The sequence below is a fragment of the Salvia miltiorrhiza genome, chromosome 2 (genome assembly GCF_028751815.1).
Source record: "Salvia miltiorrhiza cultivar Shanhuang (shh) chromosome 2, IMPLAD_Smil_shh, whole genome shotgun sequence".
In the NCBI taxonomy this organism is placed as follows: domain Eukaryota; kingdom Viridiplantae; phylum Streptophyta; class Magnoliopsida; order Lamiales; family Lamiaceae; genus Salvia; species Salvia miltiorrhiza.
In genome coordinates, this window is record NC_080388.1 from 54,212,936 (window position 1) to 54,235,602 (window position 22,667).

Consider the following 22,667-nt stretch of genomic DNA (forward strand, 5'->3'; position numbering starts at 1 on the left):
ATAATAATAATAATAATAATAATAATAATAATAATAATAATAATAATAATAATAATAAATTATTTAATTAAAATAATGCACGAATAGTTGTATTTAGTTAATGTGGTGAAAATTTTGTCTCTCTACAATTGGAACTCATAAATATTCGTGCATTATTAATTTATCTATGAATTTTATTAATTAATTTATTTGTTATTCTCATTTTTCATAATTAATTCAAATATATAATCATAAAATTTGAATATATAATGTTCTAAATTTGTTTTTATTTCTCATCATATTTAGCCATTTTTATTGTATCATTTCTCCATTTTTAATTTATTAATATACAAATTGTTGCAGATAACTTTGTTTCATGTGCTAAACGAGAGTATGTGGTTGAGATGCAATAAAAATTTAAAAAATCATGTTCTGTGAGACGTGGATAAATGCAATCGACTAGATAACAATTGATTGGTTGCGGTGTTTCCGCTGCGGCGGCTGCCCAATTATTTTATCAAAATATCTAAATAATGTAGTCTAGTGCTGGCATTCCTAACGTTAGGCATGAAAAAGACTCATTTTGTGTCATTTTGTGCGGGTGTACGCAGATTCAGATCCTCTGACCCCAATTAAATACTTTTTTTTATCAGAAAAAGAAATTTATTAGAAGAGAAAATGGTACCAGAGGTACCACCAAATTACACAAGAGCAAGAGGAAATACACAAGAGAACCAAGCTTGAGAACTAATTTTCTTAGCAAGTAGTCCAAAAATCTTGTTCCAACTCCACATCCTCACTTTCACTTCTTCGATCACGTCATTGATATCCCAATTCTTGCCCTCAAATACTATGTATTACTGTGTCTTCTTTTAATTTATTATATTTTATTATAATAAAAAATATAGGATATATATATATATATATATTTCTAAATTTCAATTTTTAGTGATAAATATTAATTAGAGTTCATTATATAATAAAAAAAATTAAGAGTGCGACACAGTGATACACACTAAATTGTGGGACAGAAGATCTCATCTGAGGTGTATGTTGGTCTAATGATATAATGATTAATATCTTGGACCAAACCTTTATACAAATAGTATAGATAATATTTATTGATCAAGCAATAAGAAATCAGTAAAGATAGTTTGATAATGTAGGTTCCATAACGATGGAAAGAGGATGTTTAGGAATGGTGGTGAGTCCATATGGTTCCTCCACGTTTATATCTTCAGCCCTCATGCCCTCTTCCAATTTTAGCTCAAATCCATGCAACAAATTAGCCAACGTAGTTCCAACAGTCTTAAGTCCGAGACTGATTCCCGGGCATCTTCTTCTGCCCGACCCGAATGGCAGCACAACAAAGTCAATTCCTGTGATCATTTCGATCTCTTTCCCTACAAACCTTTCTGGCAAGAATTCTTGAGGCACTTCCCACGAGTTTCGGTTCCTCCCTATGCTCCATACGTTGACAAGGACCATTGTCCCCTTTGATATGTTGTAGCCTGCAACGTTGCAATCTTTAATGGCGCAATGAGGGGCTAACATTGTAGCAATTGGATGTAGGCGCATTGTTTCCATGATGATGGCATTTATGTATGACAAGTTAGTCAAGTCATTCTCTTCTATCCATCTATTTCTTCCAATCACGCTGTTGAGCTCTGCCTTGGCCTTTTCAATTGTGCGCGGTTGTTTGAGGATTTCATGTATAGCCCATTCAATTACTGTAGCTGAGCTATCTATGGCGCCAACCAACATGTTCTACAACAATATAAGACAACAATGTTTTTAAGAATTGAGAAATCAACAATATAAGACAACAATGTTTTTAAGAATTGAGAAATTTGTAATTTTTTTTGGGTCGATTGGTGATTAATGTACTAACTTTCACTCATTTTGTAATTTATCACGATCCTTCAAACATCACAATAATATATGTCATCACATTTAATTTCAATTTGTCGTCTCAAAATTAACACCCTCAATTTATTTTATAAATAATGACCAAAGAGTTGTCGTGTCATGCCCTACTGAATTCGTTGCTAGCACAGTTCGACTGCAAGGCCTTAGTACTTTTGACTTGGTTAGTATTATGCTCGACGTGCCAATCCCTCGGGGAATTAATAGAATTAATGGAGCATTAATTTTGCAACATTGAAATGTGATGATATATATATTATTTTCAATGCTTCTAAGATCGTGTTAAATTCATAAAATAGATTAAAGTTCATACATGTATTAACAACTAACCTCATTTCCTACTCTCTTTTTTTTTTTTTTTTTAAAAAAAAAAAAAAAAAGAGAAATTGCGGATATATGTGATTCTATGTCCAACAGTTTATTGTGTATTGTATCTCACTATTAATTTCACTATTTTATAAATATTTTACAAAAATAGAAAATATATTAGTATTATATGACGAACTTTAATTAATATTTTCCAGTAAAAATTAAATTTTAAAAACTTATATATCCTCTAACTTTGGATTAGTTAACCCCAATAATCATTATTAATTCAAAATTTATAAATTAAATATGAAAACTAAACTATAAACCCCAATTTGACTAGTGAACACTAGTTAATTATCCAAATAATTACATATTAAAACCTAATAAATTAAAATAAAGAAATAATTATTTGAAATTATAAAAATAAAATAAAAGTGATACTCGAAGGTACGTAGGGATTTAATATAGAGAAGTTGGAGAGAAACTACAAATGAAATTCAAGATCCCATAACTTTATGTGTGCCACCGTATTCGACTATTATATTTTTTTATTTTACCGATACTTTTTAAAAATAAAATTTATTACTAATATTATGAATTATATAATTTTAATTTATTTTCAAAATTTGATATTTAAAGAAGTTATACAGTCTTCGGAATTTATCAATCCCAATATAATAAAATTATTACCTAATAAAAGAGAAATTAAATGATAAAAATATTTAGATGAAATAAATCCTAATTAAATCAAACTAAAGCAAACGCAATAGAAATTGACAAAAAAAAAAAAAAGAACTGAAAAAATAATTGATCCCAGGTGGAGAAAGTAGTACCATTATCAATGCCTTGACACAATCCCTTGTGAATTCAACTCCATCTTCCTCCTCAGCTATCTGCAGCAAAACATCTACAAAATCTTTCTTGGCGTGGTCGTCTTCTCCTACCCTTTTCGCCAAGTGATCATCAATCACATAGTCGTAAAATGTATCCATTTTCTTGCGCAAAGCCTTCAATTTCTTGATATGACCTTGCAAATCAAGGGAGTCAAGCCACGGTATCCAGTCTCCGATATTGAATGTTAGCCAAAACATGGAGGCTCCACCACCACAACTTTGAGAAAGTTGTTTGCCACCACCACAACTTTGCCACCACCAAAGAGGAAAGTGCAGCCCCATTAACTTTGAGAAAGTTGGGATGTGAGGTGGAATCAACTTTGAGAAAGTTGGGATGTGAGGTGGAATCAACAAATGGAGGCTATAAATATGTGCATCGCAGCAACTTGAAGAGCATCCCAAAATTCACAAAAGAAGTCTTGTGAAAGAAGTGCTAGAGAGTGAGAAAATATTGTGAGAGAAAACTTCAGTGTGAAAGTTAAACACGAGTGATAAAAGTGAGTCGAGAGATAGCCTCTGTGTAGGCAAGATACAAAATACAGTGTGGTATTGTTGTACTCCTCATTTTGTGAGATTCTCTAATATATTGGGGTGGGTCCGTGGACGTAGGCAGTTTGGCCGAACCACGTTAAATATCGGTGTCATTATTTTTCCCGTCTTAGATAATTTATATCTTTGATATTGCTTTCGATTTGATAATGGGTGGAATTATTTGTGTATATTTCCCAACAACTGGTATCAGAGCCACGTTTGTGGCGGTCTGATAATTTTCTTGTGCTGTTACTATTCATCGTGAATAGTGATTTCGTTGTGAACAGTGATTGTTCTTTTGTAATTCTTAGTATGCTCTGTGGTTGCAGTAATTACTGAACCTCCACATCAGAAAAGAATTACTTTGAGAAAATTATCTTGTTTATCAATTGGGAGCAGTTAAGATGGGCGACGGAAAGATTACGATTGAGAAGTTCGATGGTACGGATTTCGGTTTCTGGAAGATGCAGATCGAGGATTATCTTTATGAAAAAGATCTACATCAGCCCCTCAAAGAAAAACCAGATAAGATGGATCCGGACGAGTGGGAGCTGCTGGACAGAAAGGCGATGAGTGCAATACGTTTATCGCTGTCCAGGAACGTTGCCTACCACACGACTGGAGCAAAGTCAACAAAGGAGATGTTGGCGATTCTGGCGGAGATGTACCAGAAACCATCAACTGCAAACAAAGTACATTTGATGAGACGATTGTTCAATCTAAAAATGTCCGAGAGCACACCAGTGTAGAATCATTTGAACGAGTTCAATATGATCACCACACAGCTGAGCTCGGTGGAGATCGAGTTTGATGATGAAGTTCGTGCCCTAATATTGCTATCTTCTTTGCCAGAAAGTTGGGCCGGAACAGTGACAGCAGTTAGCGCTTCATCGGCAAAGGCAAAGTTGCACTTTGACGAAGTAAGAGATCTGATGATCAGCGAGGAGATTCGCAGGAAAGAATCTCCATCTACTTCAGGGTCAGGGACTGCACTGAACACGGAATATCGAGGAAGATCGAAAGGAAGGCAGAACAGGGGAAGGTCAAAGTCCAGAGGAAAGAGCCAATCCAGGACGGATAAGGGTTCAATCCAGTGCTGGAACTGTGAAGAGTTCGGGCACTTTAAGAATCAGTGTAAAGCGCCACCGAAGAAAAAGGATCACAAAAAGACAGCGAACGCAGCCACAACAGAAGATGTAGGCGAGGCGTTGGTCCTGAGCGTGACCAGTCCGATGGAGTCGTGGGTGCTGGATTCTGGAGCGTCTTTCCATTCATGCAGTAATGAAGATATAATTGAAAATTATGTCTCTGGCGATTTTGGACAGGTGTATCTTGCTGATGATGAACCCCTGAAAATCGTGGGAAAGGGAGACGTGCGAGTTGTGACATCCAACGGATCCGAGTTGAAGCTGAATCAAGTCAGACATATTCCTGGACTGAAAAGGAACTTACTTTCAATTGGGCAGCTTGATGCAGAAGGCTACACAGTGACATTTGGCTGCAGTAATTGGAAGATAATCAAGGGAGCTATGATTGTAGCTCGTGGAAAGAAGGATGGCACGTTGTATATGACAACTAACTCCAAAGATTGCATTGATCTTGCAGGAGGAGTGAACAATGCAGATTTGTGGCATTGTTGGCTTGGCCACATGAGCGAAAAGGGGATGAAGATAATGTGTTCGAAGGGTAGGCTGCCTGGCCTGGAAACTGTTGAAGTTGGCCTGTGCGAGGATTGCGTGTTCGGAAAGCAGAAAAGGGTAAGCTTCTCGAGAGGCGGCAGAACCTTGAAGACGCAGAAGCTGGAGCTGGTCCATAGTGATCTATGGGGACCGGCGCCTGTAAAATCCCTTGGTGGCTCGGAATACTACATAACCTTCATTGATGATTCCATTCGAAAGGTATGGGTTTATTTTCTTAAAAATAAATCCGATGCATTTGATACTTTCAGGAAGTGGAAAGCCCTTGTAGAAACTGAAACAGGGCTGAAAGTAAAGTGTCTACGATCCGACAATGGAGGAGAATATGAACTTAAGGAGTTCAAAGACTACTGTGCTGAGAATGGGATTCGCATGGAGAAAACCGTGAGAGGAACTCCCCAGCAGAATGGTGTAGCAGAACGGATGAACAGAACACTAAATGAGCGAGCAAGATGCATGAGGCTGAAAAGTGGGTTGCCTAAGATGTTTTGGGCAGATGCAGTTAACACAGCTGCATACCTAATCAATAGAGGTCCATCAGTTCCATTGGAGTTTCGGATACCTGAGGAAGAATGGACAGGAAAAGAGGTAAACCTATCTTTTCTACGCATCTTTGGATGTGTTGCTTATGCTCATATTGATCATGTTAATAGAAGCAAGTTAGATGCTAAATCTCTTAAGTGTACGTTCATTGGTTATGGTGGAGACGAGTTCGGTTATAGGCTCTGGGATGAGCAGAACCGAAAGGTTATTCGAAGTAGAGATGTGGTTTTCAATGAACAGGTGTTGTACAAGGAAAGAGTGAAAGCATCTAGCCCTGGCAATTCTGATTCCCAAGTAGTCGAGTTAGACATCTCAAACTCGAGTGGGAGCAAGGAGAGCCAGAAATTTGAAGAGGTTCCAGATGAGGAGCCAAGAACCCCACCACCAAACAATCCGCTGCCAAGACCGGTTAGAGAGCGACGTGCACCTGATAGGTACTCGCCCTCTAACTTTTATTTACTACTTACTGATGATGGTGAGCCTGAATGCTATGCAGAGGCAGATACTGGTAGTAATAAGCGAATGTGGAGAGTTGCTATGGATGATGAGATTGCATCTCTTATCTTAAACGGCACTTGGGAACTTGTAGAGCTCCCGAAGGGGAAAAAGGCATTGCATTGCAAGTGGATCTATCGAATCAAGATTGAAGCTGATGGTAGCAAACGCTACAAGGCAAGGCTGGTTGTCAAAGGGTTTGAGCAACGATACGGTATTGATTATACCGATATTTTTACTCCTGTTGTGAAACTGACCACTATTCGTTTAGTGTTGAGCATGGTAGTTGCAGAAAACTTGTTGTTACATCAGATGGATGTAAAGACAGCGTTCCTTCATGGTGATTTGGAGGAAAACTTGTACATGACACAGCCCGAGGGATTCGTGGTGAAAGGAAAAGAAAATCTTGTGTGCAAGTTGAAAAAGAGCTTGTATGGCCTGAAGCAAGCTCCGAAGCAGTGGTATAAGAAGTTTGACAGTTTTATGTTGGAGATTGGCTACGCGAGATGCCACGCTGATCATTGTTGCTACTACAAGAGGTTCGACAAAAGTTATCTTATCCTTTTGCTATACGTTGACGATATGTTGATCGCAGGAGCTGATGCAAAGGAAATGGATAAGTTGAAGAAGCAATTGTCTGAACGATTCTCCATGAAAGATCTTGGAGAGGCCAATCAGATTCTTGGCATGAGGATCAAAAGAGACAAGGTGGCAGGAAAGTTGTATCTTTCACAAGCCAACTACATTGAGAAGGTATTGAAAAGATTTAACATGCAGAATTCGAAGCCGGTGAACATCCCGTTGGGTTGTCACTTCAAGCTGTCGAAGAAAGAGTCGCCATGTACAAAGGAGGAACGTGCCGAGATGATAAAAGTTCCTTATGCATCGGCAATAGGCAGCATTATGTACGCCATGGTGTGTACAAGGCCAGATATTGCACATGCAGTGGGAGTAGTAAGCCGATTCATGGGTGATCCGGGCAAGCAACATTGGGAAGTAGTCAAGTGGATTTTTCGTTACTTAAGAGGTACCACGGACAAGGCTTTATGTTTTGATGGCAAGAGTGCCAAGTTGGTTGGCTATGTTGATGCAGATTTGGCATCAAATGACCTGGAAGGTCGGAAGAGTACAACCGGGTATGTATTTACTTTTGGTGGTACTGCTATTTCTTGGTCTTCTAAGTTGCAGAAGATTGTCACGTTGTCTACTACGGAAGCTGAGTATGTAGCCGTGACGGAAGCAAGCAAGGAGATGGTATGGTTGCAGAATTTCTTGGGAGAACTTGGGAAGAAGCATGAGAATAGTACACTCTTTAGTGACAGTCAAAGTGCTATTTTCTTGGCTAAGAATCCAGCGTTTCACTCAAGGACAAAGCACATTGAGTTGAAGTATCACTACATCCGTCACCTGCTGGAGATGAAGATCTTACAACTTGAGAAGATCCAGGGAAGCAAGAACTCAGCCGATATGTTAACCAAGACAGTTGGCAAAGAGAAACTGGAGTTGTGCTCAACTTCAGTTGGTCTTCTACAGTGAAGACAGTAAGGCTGCTGCGATGATCAAGGTGTGAAGACAGATTAAAATCAGTCTTCAAGTGGGAGATTGTTAGCCAAAACATGGAGGCTCCACCACCACAACTTTGAGAAAGTTGTTTGCCACCACCGCAACTTTGCCACCACCAAAGAGGAAAGTGCAGCCCCATTAACTTTGAGAAAGTTGGGATGTGAGGTGGAATCAACTTTGAGAAAGTTGGGATGTGAGGTGGAATCAACAAATGGAGGCTATAAATATATGCAGCGCAGCAACTTGAAGAGCATCCCAAAATTCACAAAAGAAGTCTTGTGAAAGAAGTGCTAGAGAGTGAGAAAATATTGTGAGAGAAAACTTCAGTGTGGAAGTTAAACACGAGTGATAAAAGTGAGTCGAGAGATAGCCTCTGTGTAGGCAAGATACAAAATACAGTGTGGTATTGTTGTACTCCTCATTTTGTGAGATTCTCTAATATATTGGGGTGGGTCCGTGGACGTAGGCAGTTTGGCCGAACCACGTTAAATATCGGTGTCATTATTTTTCCCGTCTTAGATAATTTATATCTTTGATATTGCTTTCGATTTGATAATGGGTGGAATTATTTGTGTATATTTCCCAACATTGAACACTCCACTAAGCACAAACCACTCGCGCACCATCACTGTCACTTCATCCATGTCCATATTAATGGATTCCTCTCCTTCCTTTCCACTGAAATATTCCCCCTTGAACATATTATAGATAGAGTGAAACGCGACAAATGCTCTCTCAGCTCAACCGGCTTCCCCGACAGTGATTTGAGGCGCGAGAGCAAGAGACGCCTCTCCTCAACGCGAGTCATGTGCTCCAAGGAATCTATCTTTCGAGCACTCAGCACCTTCGTCACGACTATCTTACGCGCCACTCGCCAGTAGTGGCCGTAGGGAGCGAAAGATACGTCTGAGTAATCGAAGCTGATGTGTTTGTATGCAGCAAACGCAGGCCTCGAGGCGAAGGCTGCATCGTGCACCTTCAAGAACTGTCTGGCCATCTCAGGCGACGATGCAACCACGACTGGGAATTTTCCCAGCTTTAGCAGCATTATCTCGCCGTATTTTTGGGATAAATGGTGAAGGGATTGATGTGGGGTGGAGCCAAGAAGGTTCAAGTTGTCTATTATAGGCCATGGAATTGGACCGGGAGGCTGGAGTGTTTGCTCCGCCGCCCATCGTCGTGTTTTGATTATTTTTGAGAGGAAGGCTGCTGCGGATGCAGATATTAGGGCTAAAAGCAACCATGGAATCTCCATAGGTAGTGAAGAATATTGATGTAAAACTAGGTTTTTCAAGAGAATTTATCTGCCTTCATATATAGGGTGCAGTTATAGTGAGAACCACAATTATCGTGAGAACATAAGAACCAATAATATTACTGCATCTGCTATACAAATTAATGCATCCGCTATTAAATTTAATGCATCCGAAAAAAATAATTTTTTGCTCCCTTCAGGATTCGAACCCAGCATCTGCATCCATCCACCAAGATGATGCATCCACCGTAGATCTTGATGATCGAATGGCTTAAAATGGTTTTCCGTTCTTATTTTATTAGTAGTTCTTATTTGAACCTCTCCCTTCATATATATATATATATATATATATATTATATATAGGGGGCCGCTCCAATGAGACCCCCTAATTTTAGTGAGATCTAGGGCACGATCTGGTGCATTTATTTTATCAATCATATGGCTGATATTGTATCTGGAGGGTGATTTTTTTTCGCAGGGTTCGAATCCTGGAGGGAGCAGAATATTTTAAATTTTGTTATTCATCAGTATATACTGCATTGTTCATCAGTATATACGGCCTTGTTCATCAGTATATATATCTTATTCATTACGAATTTTTTAAATTTTATTTTTCATCAGTATATGCATCTTGTTCATTAGATATACGTTTTGTTCATTAGTATTATATGTCTTATTCATTGTACTCATGTTACACGAAAAATAGGGGGTCTTACTGGAGCGCGCCCCTATATATATATATATATATTGTTGATATATAGGATTACTAATTTGATTCTATATTTTCAGAGTCTTCCATTATTATTTTACTTTATACATATATGTCATGGTATAGTAATTAGTAATTATATCTTTAGGTAAAATATAGCTAGATGTCAAGACTCAAGATTTTGTTTGTGTGCATGATGGCATTTGCGGACTTGCAGTAGCCAAATTAATATATATACTGGCTTAATTACGACAGAAAAGTTTGAAAATATATTTCTATTTTTACTATGCTTAACCTATCGATAACTATGCATAATATTTATCAATAGATGATTCTAAACATAGCTTTTATTTTACTCACTATATAGCCTCCTATATAAAAATAAAAATGAAAATTATTAATCAATTTACTAGTTTATCTCTATAGCCCCCAATTACAAATTAAAATGTATAATTCTATCTAGAACACCTATTAATTTGTTGTGTAAATGTATGAATTGCGAAAATTAAATTTTTTGCTACCTATGAGATTCGAACTCAGGACCATGAATTCATTCGACAAGGTGATGAATCAACCGTAGATCTTGATGATCCAAGGGCTGAAAATGGTTCCTATTTTATATTTTAAGAAATGTTTTTATTTTAGCCTCCCTTATATATATATATATATATATATATATATATATATATATATATATAGGGGTGGGCTAGAATAAAAACACTCTTAAGTGTATAAAATATAAACGTTTCTTAATGTACGAATTTTATGTAGAACACGTATGAATTTATCCAACAGAGTTACGAATTGCGAAAAATAAATTTTTGTTACCTTTGGGATTCGAACTAAGGACCACGAATTCATCCAACGGGGTTACGAATCAACCGTAGATCTTGATGATCTAAGGGCTGAAAATCATTTATATTTTATACACTTAAGAGTGTTTTTATTCTAGCCCTTCCCTATATATATATATATATATATATAGGGTTAGGATCCTGTGAGAACTCATCTTTTATCTCCGGCGAAAAAGGTCAGAGAGAGAAGAGGCGGCGACCGATGGCGGTCGCTGTCGCCGGTAAAGAAGAAGAAGAAGGAAGCGTCGCCTGAGGCCAGCCACCGCACCCAGGACCAAATTTCCCCCTATCGATAGGGGTCCACCTTAATCAAAAATAAAAAAAATTATTTAATCTAACGGTGTTAACGTCCGTTAAGTGGCGGGTGGGAAATTGGTTCGATTTTGCCACGTTGAGGTAGTAAACAACGTTTATCCTAGCTATAGGGTCCTGTGCGCGATAGGGACGCCATCGATAGGGGGAATTTGGTACTTAACCCTATATATAACTATTACCTATAAACTATTTAAGAGATTAAAACTTACTAATGCAATAAATTATATTACTATGATTATATTATAATTAATTTTTTGGGATTATAATTGATACATAATCATAATGGTTGATTAATGGGTTAATTACGCTAAAACACACGAACTTTTGCTCGATTTTCAACTTTTCCATATACTTTAAATTTTGCATGCATTTCCCTGAATTTAGGCCCGCGTTCAATTTTTTCATAATTTTTGTGAATCCCTAATTGTAAAGCTGACATGGCATTTTTTGCTTGAAAGAAAAGTTGATGTGGACACGCCGGACGGGATATTATATGACGTCGTTCTAAAACACACGAATGACGTCGTTTTGTGTTGTTTTATCATCTATTTCGTGAGATTATGTTTTTGAACTCCAAATCAAATGAAATTCTGAGAATTAGGGTTCTCTCGATCATTCTCCTCTCATAACAAGTACCATGGCTTCTGCTAGATCTTTCTCCTCCGGCGGTTCGGCCATGGCCGACACGACCAAAAAGTGTTACTGCGGAAGCCGCGTTGTGCTTAGCACGTCGCAAACACAACAAAACCCTGGACGGAGGTTCATATGTTGTCCGAAGAAAGATGTAAGTGTCGATTTTCATTAATGGGTTTAGTTTAAGTGTCGATTTTTACAATGTAGAACCCTATTCTGCAGATTAAGGCTCAGTGTGTGTTTTTCGATTGGGTTGATCCTGAGACTCCGATAGGAGAGGCAGAAGAAGAAGATGATGGTGAATCGAAACTAACTTTCTGGATTGACGAATACTACCGACAACAACAGTATCTTGAAGCGGACATGATGTGAATCCGGCAGTTGGAGGTTGAGATTACGCATCTCAAAGAGAAAGAGAAAGACAACAAGAAGCCATTCATCAACATGAAGCAATTCATGTATTGTGCTTGTTTTGGAGTGTTGGTTTATGCAGTTTCGATGTCACTCATTGCCTAGAAATGGTTACTAGATTAGGCTATGGTTAGTGCTTGAACATGTTAGTGCTTCAACTTGTTGTTTAGTATCCTATTTTCAGATGCATATTGTATTGTCCAATTTTCAAGTGCAATGGACATTCAATTGTTGGTAATGAAAATATGAAAATCTGCATATATACTTGCATGTTCAAATTAAATTCAAATACTATGCTGGAATCTTGTATTAGACACATTGGCATCTTCAAAATAAATTATGGCCCCATTCATATAATATGGAATTTGTAGACATCAACAAAAGAAAATACAAAATACATAGTAATAGGAGTCTCATAAGTTTGAACTTCAAAAATAAGTTTCTGATCTAACTTTGGACATTTAAAACCACTACTAGTCTCTGGACAGCTTCAACAGTCAGTTCTTGGTTTGGGATTGTTGGGTTGGCACTTGAGATGATAGTTTTTCCCCTCTTGGCACTTGATGCACTATACTCCCGGAGCAAATGTAGGAGTTTCCTGTCTCCTCTCCCACAAAGTGCCCTACACCCTTTGATGCCTACAACAAGCATTAGAAACATAGTTAGAATCAACATTGAATCAAACAAATTCTGCATGATTGGAAAATATGAAAATGATGCTTGTACCTGTCCTCGTTCCATAGCTAGGGTCTTACTCTTACTCTTCTTCTTACTCTTACTTGCTCCACTTGAGTTCACACAATCTTCTGGCCTAGGGTGCTTCCTTGGTCTTCCTGGCTTTCTCTTTTCTGGCTTCTCTTTCTCCACAGTCTCATTCTTACACTCTCTGGAATTATGAACTGCCTGAAAATAATTTTGGCATGTCATAACAGTCCCTACCCTAGTCAGTCTAGAAGGATTTTTGGGATCCTTCTCATCCTTATCCCTTCTCCTATTCTTCTTTGGCCTCCCAGGCATCACCTTCACTTCTGGAGGTTGAACTGGATAGCCTACTGCCTTGGGCCATTGTCTTTCACCATTTATTGGCTCCAATGGATATGAATATGCTTTCAAGTAGGTCTCAGTGGTCAGGTACTTGTGGACATAATTGGCTGGATCTTTTTTCATGAAATGGACAGCAGAAATGGCATGGATACATGGGATGCCAGTGAGCTCCCAAACTCTACAGCTGCATGTTCTTTCGGGTAAAGAAACTATGAATCTATCATCCTTGTTCTCAACCTCAAACTTACCCCCTAGCCCAGGGTGAGCTGTACAGAACCTAGCCAAACTCTTCAATTTTTCAACTTTTTTTCTAGCAGCAGGTGTTAACACATCAGACACACTTTCAACATGTTTTAACTTCTTAAATTGTCTCTCCCTAAGATCACTTCTTATTTCTTCCAACATATCTATTATATGTTTCCCTCTAGCATTTAGTATGTACCCATTAAAGGTTTCAGACACATTATTATCTACCATATCACTCACACATGCAGTAGATATAAAGGCTTTACAGAACCTGGATGGGTCTCTCTCAATGAAATTCTCATAAGCCATCATGTTCTCTGCCTTCAACTTGTCCATTGATGCATCCCACTCCTCCTTGTATGAACTTCTAACACCTTCCCAGAACATGTGCTTTAGAGTTACTCATATGAACTGCTTTTTCCAATTCATATAAACATGGCGTGCACAGTTCCTATGCTCAGCAAAAGGAGTCATTTACAGCATTTGTCAAACCCTACAACAAATTCAATAACACTGTAATGTAAGTAAATGTAACCTGAACCATCTGTATATGTAACACTGTAATGTAAATTCAACAAATTCAGTATATGTAGAATTATTTACCTTTTGTTAATCCGATATGAATTTGTAACCTGAACCATCTGTAACACCAAGTTCTTCAAGCAACATAGAGATAAATCATGCCCAACATGCCTCATTTTCCACTTCAACAACCGCCCAAGCAATTGGATACATCTGGTTAATTCCATTCTTTCCAATAGCACAAAGAAGTTGCCCTCCTAGATGAGTCTTCAGGAAACAACCATCTAGGCCTATGATGGGTCTACATCCCTCCACAAATCCCTTTTTCAGAGCACTAAAATCTATATACAACCCTTTAAATATTGTACCATCCCCTACCAGTAATTCAAATCTCCCTTCTCTGTCAACTTTCATAAGCTCAGATATACAACTCCTCAGCTTTGCATAGTGGCCAGTCACTGATCCTTTCAGTGTCTCCAGAGCATAAGCCTTAGCCCTATATAATCTGCCATTAGGAATAGCAATATTGAACCTTCTTTTGACATCACTTCTCAACTCCTCCACCATCATTTGAGGCCTTACTCTAAACACCTCAATGTATTGTTCACCAATCCACTTGTAGCTTGCTTATCTATTCTGGACAACTGCGCAAGTTTGATCATCACCAAACACTTTAACTACAAGACTCTTCTCCTTCTGAACAGTGCTTGCATATACCCTCCACATACAAGGCTCTTCACAATAGGCCTCACATTGCTCTTTGTTGACCCTCCTGAAATGGATAGGATGCCCTTCACTATGCTCCAACTAATTAATGTCTTGCATTGAAAACCATCCTCAAATCTCATTCCTAGTACTAATTGCAAATCCATTTTGGGATCATATACCACCTTAGACTGCTTATTCCTAACTAATTGCCCTTCAGAATCACTACTATCTGAGTTCTCAGCCTCAAGTGACAATTCATTATCTGACATCTTGTCCTTCCCTTCCCCAGAGTTAGCCATATTATCTCCCAAGACACCTAAACCCTCTCTCAGATTCACCCTAGCTTGTTCATATTCATCATCATCAGAACCTAATTCCATATCTCCTAGACTGTCTTCAGATTCCACTAACTCCTCATCTTCCTCCTCTGGGCAATAATCATCATCATCCTCATCAGTGCTCCATTCTGCTGCATCTGTCAATTGGGAGTAAAGTGACACAACATCATCTTCCACATCTCCCTTTTCCCCTCCCTGTTCTACTTTACCCTTTCCATTGTCTACTTTCTGCCCTCCCACATCTACCTTCTTTTTAACCTTCTCAGACTTCCCCCTCCCTTATCAACACTACTCTTAGTAGTAGTGATTGTCTTTGTCACTCTCTTAGTAACCACTTCAGTCACAGCCTTAACCACTTCCATCTTTCCATCGTCTACATAAACAGAGATAGATCGGCAAGACCTGGTGATATGCTTCAACATTTGCATCACATGCTTATCCTCAGTCAATTCCATATAAACAAGAGTTCTAGGGACCTTATATGCTAGACATTTCAAAGAGACCTATCCTAATTTCTGTACTTCCTCCTCCAAATCAAGATAGCCAAACCTATCTCTATCTAAGCCATATCTAGGTGCCAATTCACCACCAGAATACAATCTGCTGCTGGTTCCTATGCTAGCGAACTTCCCTCCGTGATATATACACAACCCAAATTCATCGCTGCATTGCCAAAGAAACACAAAAAGAGGATTTAGGTCGAAATGGACTTGTAGATTTCAGAACTTCGAAACTCAACTAAACCCTAGACGCTCTCATGGACTAAGCAATAGGCGATGAAAACGAAGAAACAAATTAAATGAGTGAAGCCCGTACATGTCGTCCATTTTTCCCTCCAAAATCGAAATACCGAATCGCGAGATTCTCGAGCCTTCAACTCGCGATTCTTCTCGTCAACATTTGCTTCTCAGCACAACAACAACTTCTCGTCAACGTCTCATTTTGTCAAAGTTATCGTCGTCTTCTTCGCGTCAAAATCGCCTCCACAGTGCAAGTCAACAATGGTGAAATTGAATTTACAGCGAGAACAGTAATATGTTTAAGGTAAACCAGGACTTTTCACCTTCTAGCATGAAACGACGTCATTTAGGTTATTTACTATGTAAAACGACGTCTTTTAATATTGCCCGCAAAACGATGTCATCGTCTATACTGCCAGGTAGGAGACACATCAGAGACATGTCAGCTCGGCACTTGGCCGGAGCAAAAATTATGGAAAAATTGAACGCGGGCATAAATATCTTAAAGTCTATTTTGATCAAAATTTAAAGTATATGGAAAAGTTGAAAATCGAGCAAAAGTTCGTGTGTTTTAGCGTAATTAACCCTTGATTAATCTTAAATTTCAAATGTTTTACGTATGTTGATTAAATATTCAAGAAAGAAAGAACAAATTAATATCTTAAAGTCTATTTTGATCATAAATTTTATCAATATAAATATTTTAATAATATTATGAATATTTATTGAACATTTTATTTAAATTTTATACGAAATTAAGAATAAACAATTTATTTTTTAAAAAAAGTTATTTCTAAATATAATAAGATAATTTTGGCGTGAAAACATAACTTACTATTTATATAAGTGATTGTGCTTTTATATAAGGGTAAATATCTGTTTTTGACTCATGGTTTGAATGTTTTCTCAAATATATCCTACCCTAAGAGTAATTACAAAATAATACCTATCATTTCACTTTTTTCTTAAGTTGTGGTCCATGAAAATAATTCAATTACCGATAATTGAAGTATTCCGTCAAAGTGCCATATTAGCAATACGAGTCAGAGGGTGTTTTAGGACAATAACTTAGGTTGATTTGGAAATTAGGACAATAACTTTCGGATTTGTAAAAATATGACACTAATTAATAAGCGTTGCATCTGCAGGACATTTATGAGTCAATTATTGAATTTTGGGACTTTTTTGCACGAACCAAACACATGACAACCTGCACGGAGGGGTTGATTATGTGGCAAACACGTCATTTTTACGGCTCCAAATAGGATGTCATGTGCTTGGTCCATGCGGAAAAGTTCGAAAATTCGATAATTGGCCGAGAAATGTCCTGCGCGTGCAGCACTTATTAATTAGTGTCCTATTTTTACAAGTTCGAAAGTTATTGTCCTAATTTCCAAATCAACCTAAGTTATTGTCCTAAAAAAGCCTCTGACTCTTAGCAATACACTTAAAATTATAAAAGAAGAAAAACAAACGCATATATAGAATAAATAAAAGAACATTTTCTTCGTTGCAGTCTTGAAGAGAAGTTGCCATCATATGCTCTGCATTTATTTGTGGGATATATATGTCATGAGTTTTAAAATAAATATGACACTTGGACAGCTGAACCTTCGAATTAGGGATGTCAGTGGGTGGGTATTACCCGGACCAGAACCAGAACCGTTCATTACCCGTTGAGCTATAAAGCAACGGTTCTGGTTCTGGTTCTAGACCCGACCCATTTAGACCCAAAACCTGACGGGTCAGATACGACCCGACCCGTTTGTTATGGGTTCGGTCCGACCCGACCTGTTTTGCCGCCACCCCCACCCACCCCCACCACCTCCCCCCAATTTTTATTTTTTTATTTTTTTTTAATTTTTCCTTCCCAATCCCACCCCATCCCGCCACCCCCACCCATCCCCCACCCAAAAAAAATTTTTTTTTTAATTTTTTTTAAAATTTTTCCTCCCCAATCCCACCCCAGCCCCGCCACCCCCACCGAAAAAAAACTTTTTTTTTTATTTTTCCTCCCCAATCCCGCCCCAGCCCCGCCACCTCCACCCACCCCCCACCCCTCCACCATTTTTTTTTTTTTTATTTCCTCCCCAATCCCACCCCAGCCCCGCTACTCCCACCCACCCCCCACCCCAATTTTTTTTTAAATAATTTTCTCCGCAATCCCACCTCTTCCACCCCCCACCCCTACCAAAAAAAAAATAATTTTTTCCCCATCCCCACCCATCCACCAACCCCCTCCCCTTCCCTCCCTTTTTTTAAAATTTTTCTCCCCACCCCTTTATGGGTCAAGAATTTGATTGAACAATGAAAACGGCGTGTATCATTTTGTAATTTTTTGTTATCGTTTATTAAATAGTTCGATCTATTACATTAGAAATTATGTAACAAAAGTGCAAGTGTTGATCGAAAGCTATAGAGCCGAACGACATAAATATAATTTTAAAAATGGGGGAGGGGTTGCGGTCGGTGGGGTTGGGGTTGGGCTGGATAGAAAATTTTAAAAAAATAAAAAAATACTCCCTCCGTCCGCCAAAATTATGTCACAATTACTATATCGGGTGTCCGCCAAGATTATGTCACTTTCCTTTTATGGCAATGGTCCCACCACCCTCCTTAATATTTTATCCTTACTAACATTCTTTATTTACAAAAAAAAATCACTCAAAATTCAATATCAACCACTCATCTCATAAAGTGGTGGGACACTTTCTCCACTACATCAAAATCATCACCAATTTTATTAAATTCCGTGCCCAAACAAATTGCCATAATCTTGGCGGACGGAGGGAGTAATTTTTTTGGAAAGGGGGATGGGGAGAAAATTAAAAAAAAAAAAACAAAATTTTGGGGGTGGGGTGGGGGTGGGGGTGGGGGTGGGGTGGGTAGGGGTGAGGAGAAAATTTTCAAAAAACAAAATTGGGGGGTGGGGATTAGGGGGGTGGGGTGGGGTGGGTGGGGGTGGAATTGGGGAGTAAAAATTTTAAAAAAAAATAATTTTTTTTTTGGGTGGGGTGGGGTGGGCGGGGCAAGGGTGGGATTGAGGAGGAAATTTTTTTTAAAAAAAATTAATTTTTTTGGGGGGGGGGGGGGTTGGGGGTGGGATTGGGGAGGAAAAATTTAAAAGAAAATTTTAAAAAAAATTGCAGGGGTCGGGGCGGGGGAGGGGGGGTCGGGGGTGGGTGGGGTGGGTGGGGGTGGCGTGGCTGGGGTGGGGTTGGGGAGAAATTTTTTTAAAAGAAATTAAAAAAAAATTGGGGTGGGGGTGGGGGTTGGGGGGTGGGTGGGGGTGGCGGGGCTGAGGTGGGATTGGGGTTGGGGATGGAAAAAAAATTTGGACTTGGTGTATGGATTACTGGGTATTATTGGGTCAATGGGTCTTATTTGGCTCATGGGTAATTAACCTACTCGGACCATTTGAGTTTATCACTCAATGGTTCGGATCTGATCCGGATCCAATAATTAACGGGTGGTTCCAAATTCAGAACCAGAATAATTTTAATGGTTCTGATTCGGGTAATACCCACCCACTGACATCCCTACTTCGAATAGCTCTTCTCTTTCTGGATTGGGAAAATAAGACCAAATTAACTAAGAAATGAAAGTTGCTGCAGAATCGGAAAAAATGCGTCCACATCAGACCTTTTAAACCGTAATTTAATTAGGGATCTTCCACTTTTTATTTTTTATTAGTACACGTTATTATGTAGGAGGTTGGTATTGGCTATTTGGAACTGCCATAGAAAAAAAAAATGAAAGATGTCATGTGAAATTTGTGGTGAAGTGTAATCAAAGTTTTGCTTATAGTTCTAGATAAAACGTTAATTGCGTGTAAATTTATAGCTTTCAGCGTTATTATTTTTTATTTTCTTTTTAATTCTAATACACGTTTGGTTTGGTGGATATTTTAGTGTTTTCATATTTAATATTAAATAAATACATAAATAATCTCAATTGAATCTTCTCTCTATAATTATCCACGGCTCTCTCAAAAATCGCCCATCTCTCTCTCCAACCATTTCGCCCATCTCACCCTTTGCCGGTGCTACTCCGTCGATAACCCTTACCACCAACGTTGCTTCGTCGATGTTGCAAGTTGCACAACTTCCTAAATAAGAGTAAGAACATCCTCAAATTACAAGCTCCAATTCAATTTCATTGGACTTTTAAATTTATAAAAGGTCGTGTATTCGTATTATTTTTTACTAAATAAAATATTATGGTGTCATAGTTATATTATATACCATAATTATTCGTACCAAACGAGCCCATACAATGATAGGGGTAGAATTAACTACGAACTATGAACATATGACAAATTCTCACTAAAACATACTCCATCCGTCCCCCAAACATTTTCCTAAGGAAAGGTGGCATGAGTTTTAATAAAAGTTAGTTGTGTATTAGACGACTAGAGAATGAGTCCCATAAAAAATGAAGATGGTAAGAATAATAGTGAATGCAATTATTTTCAAAAGTATGTTAGGAAGATGCTTTGGGAACGGATGTTTGAGGGACAGAAGGAGTATTAAATGTGATGTAAAAAATAATGAATTAAAAAAATCGTATATAAATTTTGAGCTTTCGTGGATTTCAAACTCGAGATTAAAAATTCATTCAGTAAAATGACGAGTTCATCTGAGACATTGACAACCTAAAAACTAAAAATAGCTATTAGTTTATATTTTAAACTTATTTATTATATTATCCAAATCCATACGATAAAATGTTTTAAAACTAGTTTTATTTTATTCCATCTCAATTCAAACTATCCCAACATTTTGGACTTTTCTTTAGACTAATCATATTATTATTTGCCCATAGCAAGCTGATAACGATAGGGTTGCACTTACAGCATCATGCCCTCATTTTGGCATTTCCCTAAAATATGTGTGAGTGTGATGTATATATATCCCAACAAGCAGATTATTGATCACAAAACATTAAAAATATGCAGAGCTTCCACGAATTTCTATTAGGCCTAATACTTATAGGCTATAAGTTATAGCTGCATTAGCCTTGCTCTCAAGAGTGATCTTCAAACGGCCCTCGCAACGAAAACTTCCACCGGGGCCGAAGCCATGGCCGATAATAGGCAACCTAAACCTTCTTGGTTCTTCACCACACAGATCTCTTCACTCTCTCTCCCAAAAATATGGTGAAATAATGCTCCTAAAGTTTGGGAAATTTCCAGTTTTGGTAGCATCATCACCTCATATGGCCAAACAGTTCTTAAAGGTGCATGATGCGAACTTCGCCACAAGGCCTTCGCTTGCTGCTGGTAAATACACTGCCTACAATTACTCGGACATGACATGGGCGCCTTACGGCCCTCACTGGAGACAAGCGCGTAAAATCTTCCTCTCTGAGGTGTTCAATGCAAAGAGGCTCGAATTCTTTGAGCCCATTCGAGTTGAGGAGAGGCGTATCTTCCTATCCCGTTTGCATTCCCTGTCAGGAAAGCCAGTAGTGTTGAGAGATCATTTATCAAACTACGCGCTGTCCAACATTAGTAGGATGGTGTTGAGAAACAAGTACTTCAGCGAAACAGAAGATGATCATCATCACAACTCCATTTTCAAGCTTCATGAGTTGCAAGGAATGTTGGACGAGTGGTTTTTGCTCAATGGAGTGATCAATATAGGAGATTGGATTCCTTGGCTTAGTTTCCTCGATTTGCAAGGGTATGTTAAAAGGATGAAGGAATTGCACAAGAAACTGGATAAGTTTATTGAGTTTGTGATTGATGATCACCAAGGCAGAAGAGCTGCAGAAAAGGGCTTCCCCCCGAAAGATGTGGTAGACATGTTATTGGTAATGGCTGAGAAACCTAATCTTGAGGTTAAACTCACAAGAGATTGTGTTAAAGCATTATTGCAGGTATATATCATCCCATTTTGCCTTGTACTAGAATTTTTTGAAATGTTTATGATTTTTTACTTAATATTATAGGACTTGCTAAGTGGTGGTACGGACACCTCGGCTACAACAATTGAATGGGCTATGAACGAAGTATTGAGGCATCCTGGAGTAGCTGAGAAGGCGAGAGAAGAACTAGACAGAGTAATTGGAAGGAAGAGATGGGTAGAAGAGAGCGACTATTCTGAATTGCCTTACATAAGTGCCATAATTATGGAGTCATGGAGGTTGCATCCACTAGCTCCACTGCTAGCACCCCATTGCGCGATGGAGGACTGCAAAGTTGCAGGATACGACATACAAAAAGGGACACAGGTGCTCATCAACACATGGAGCATAGGGCTGGATCCCAACGCATGGGATGCCCCTCAAGAATTCCTGCCAGAAAGATTTCTTGGAGAAGATATAGATATGACAGGAAGTAACTTTTCCTTCCTGCCATTTGGCTCCGGCAGAAGGAGTTGCCCAGGATACAAGCTTGGACTCAAAATTGTTCAAACAACATTGGCCAATTTGCTGCATGGTTTTGAGCTGAGATTGGTTGAGGGAATGAGGCCTCAAGATATATGTATGGAAGAACTGTATGGACTTACTGTTCATCCTAAAGACTCTCTTCAACTTATCATGGAACCTAAACTCGCACCCCACCTTTATCAAGCTCTTATTGGTGATGAGTGAATGTTGCGTTGCAGATTTTTTTCTGGTCATTTAAAAATAAAATGAAAGATGGTGCCATTGGGCATTGATTAGATGATATAAATATATTATCGTTGTTATTGATTTGAATGAGATTCATTCTAACATGAGTAGTTTTATAAAAGTGGTCATTATTAGGTATTGAATAGAACATGATCACATACACATCAAAGCGTAAAGGTGAGAAGGGATTAGGTTCAGCTTGCGCAACTGACAGTTATTCTTGCCCAATTTATGTGGGCTACTTATACCATAAAATGGGCTCATTCAGTTGGAAGGCCCAACATGCCATGAATAGATGGCCCACCACGATGGAAAGGTCCAAGTCGGTTCGTCCCCAA

General features: G+C 38.4%; 2 protein-coding genes, 1 long non-coding RNA gene and 1 pseudogene across 3 annotated transcripts; 2 read left to right on the forward strand and 2 right to left on the reverse strand.

The window, feature by feature from the left end:
- Positions 1-1,023: 1,023 nt before the first annotated feature.
- On the reverse strand, positions 1,024-9,235 carry LOC131010273 (cytochrome P450 71AU50-like; annotated as a pseudogene).
- Positions 3,294-8,482, forward strand: LOC131010274 (uncharacterized). Its single transcript, XR_009096520.1, has 2 exons — positions 3,294-3,537; positions 8,186-8,482. It is a non-coding gene; the product is annotated as an uncharacterized LOC131010274 (long non-coding RNA).
- Positions 9,236-12,610: 3,375 nt separating the features above from the next.
- Positions 12,611-14,492, reverse strand: LOC131009751 (uncharacterized). Its single transcript, XM_057937160.1, has 5 exons — positions 14,097-14,492; positions 14,007-14,044; positions 13,882-13,961; positions 12,840-13,777; positions 12,611-12,751 (listed from the first exon to the last, which is right to left on the reverse strand). The coding sequence occupies exons 1-5, from the start codon at positions 14,490-14,492 to the stop codon at positions 12,611-12,613; spliced, it is 1,593 nt and encodes a 530-aa protein (XP_057793143.1).
- Positions 14,493-20,511: 6,019 nt separating this feature from the next.
- Positions 20,512-22,323, forward strand: LOC131010275 (trimethyltridecatetraene synthase-like). The gene is made up of 2 exons (XM_057937726.1): positions 20,512-21,591; positions 21,664-22,323. The coding sequence occupies exons 1-2, from the start codon at positions 20,878-20,880 to the stop codon at positions 22,306-22,308; spliced, it is 1,359 nt and encodes a 452-aa protein (XP_057793709.1). The 5' UTR covers positions 20,512-20,877; the 3' UTR covers positions 22,309-22,323.
- Positions 22,324-22,667: the final 344 nt, after the last annotated feature.

Excerpts from the sequence above, each read along its gene's own strand:
- LOC131009751 (XM_057937160.1), bottom strand. The coding sequence starts at position 14,492 with ATGGTGGAGGAGTTGAGAAGTGATGTCAAAAGAAGGTTCAATATTGCT. Across the intron at positions 14,045-14,096 it reads TTGTTGAAGTGGAAAATGAG|ATGGTTCAGGTTACAAATTC; the intron begins GCATGTTGGGCA and ends TTGGTGTTACAG. Across the intron at positions 12,752-12,839 it reads TAGCTATGGAACGAGGACAG|GCATCAAAGGGTGTAGGGCA; the intron begins GTACAAGCATCA and ends TGCTTGTTGTAG.
- LOC131010275 (XM_057937726.1), top strand. The coding sequence starts at position 20,878 with ATGCTCCTAAAGTTTGGGAAATTTCCAGTTTTGGTAGCATCATCACCT. Across the intron at positions 21,592-21,663 it reads GTGTTAAAGCATTATTGCAG|GACTTGCTAAGTGGTGGTAC; the intron begins GTATATATCATC and ends TTAATATTATAG.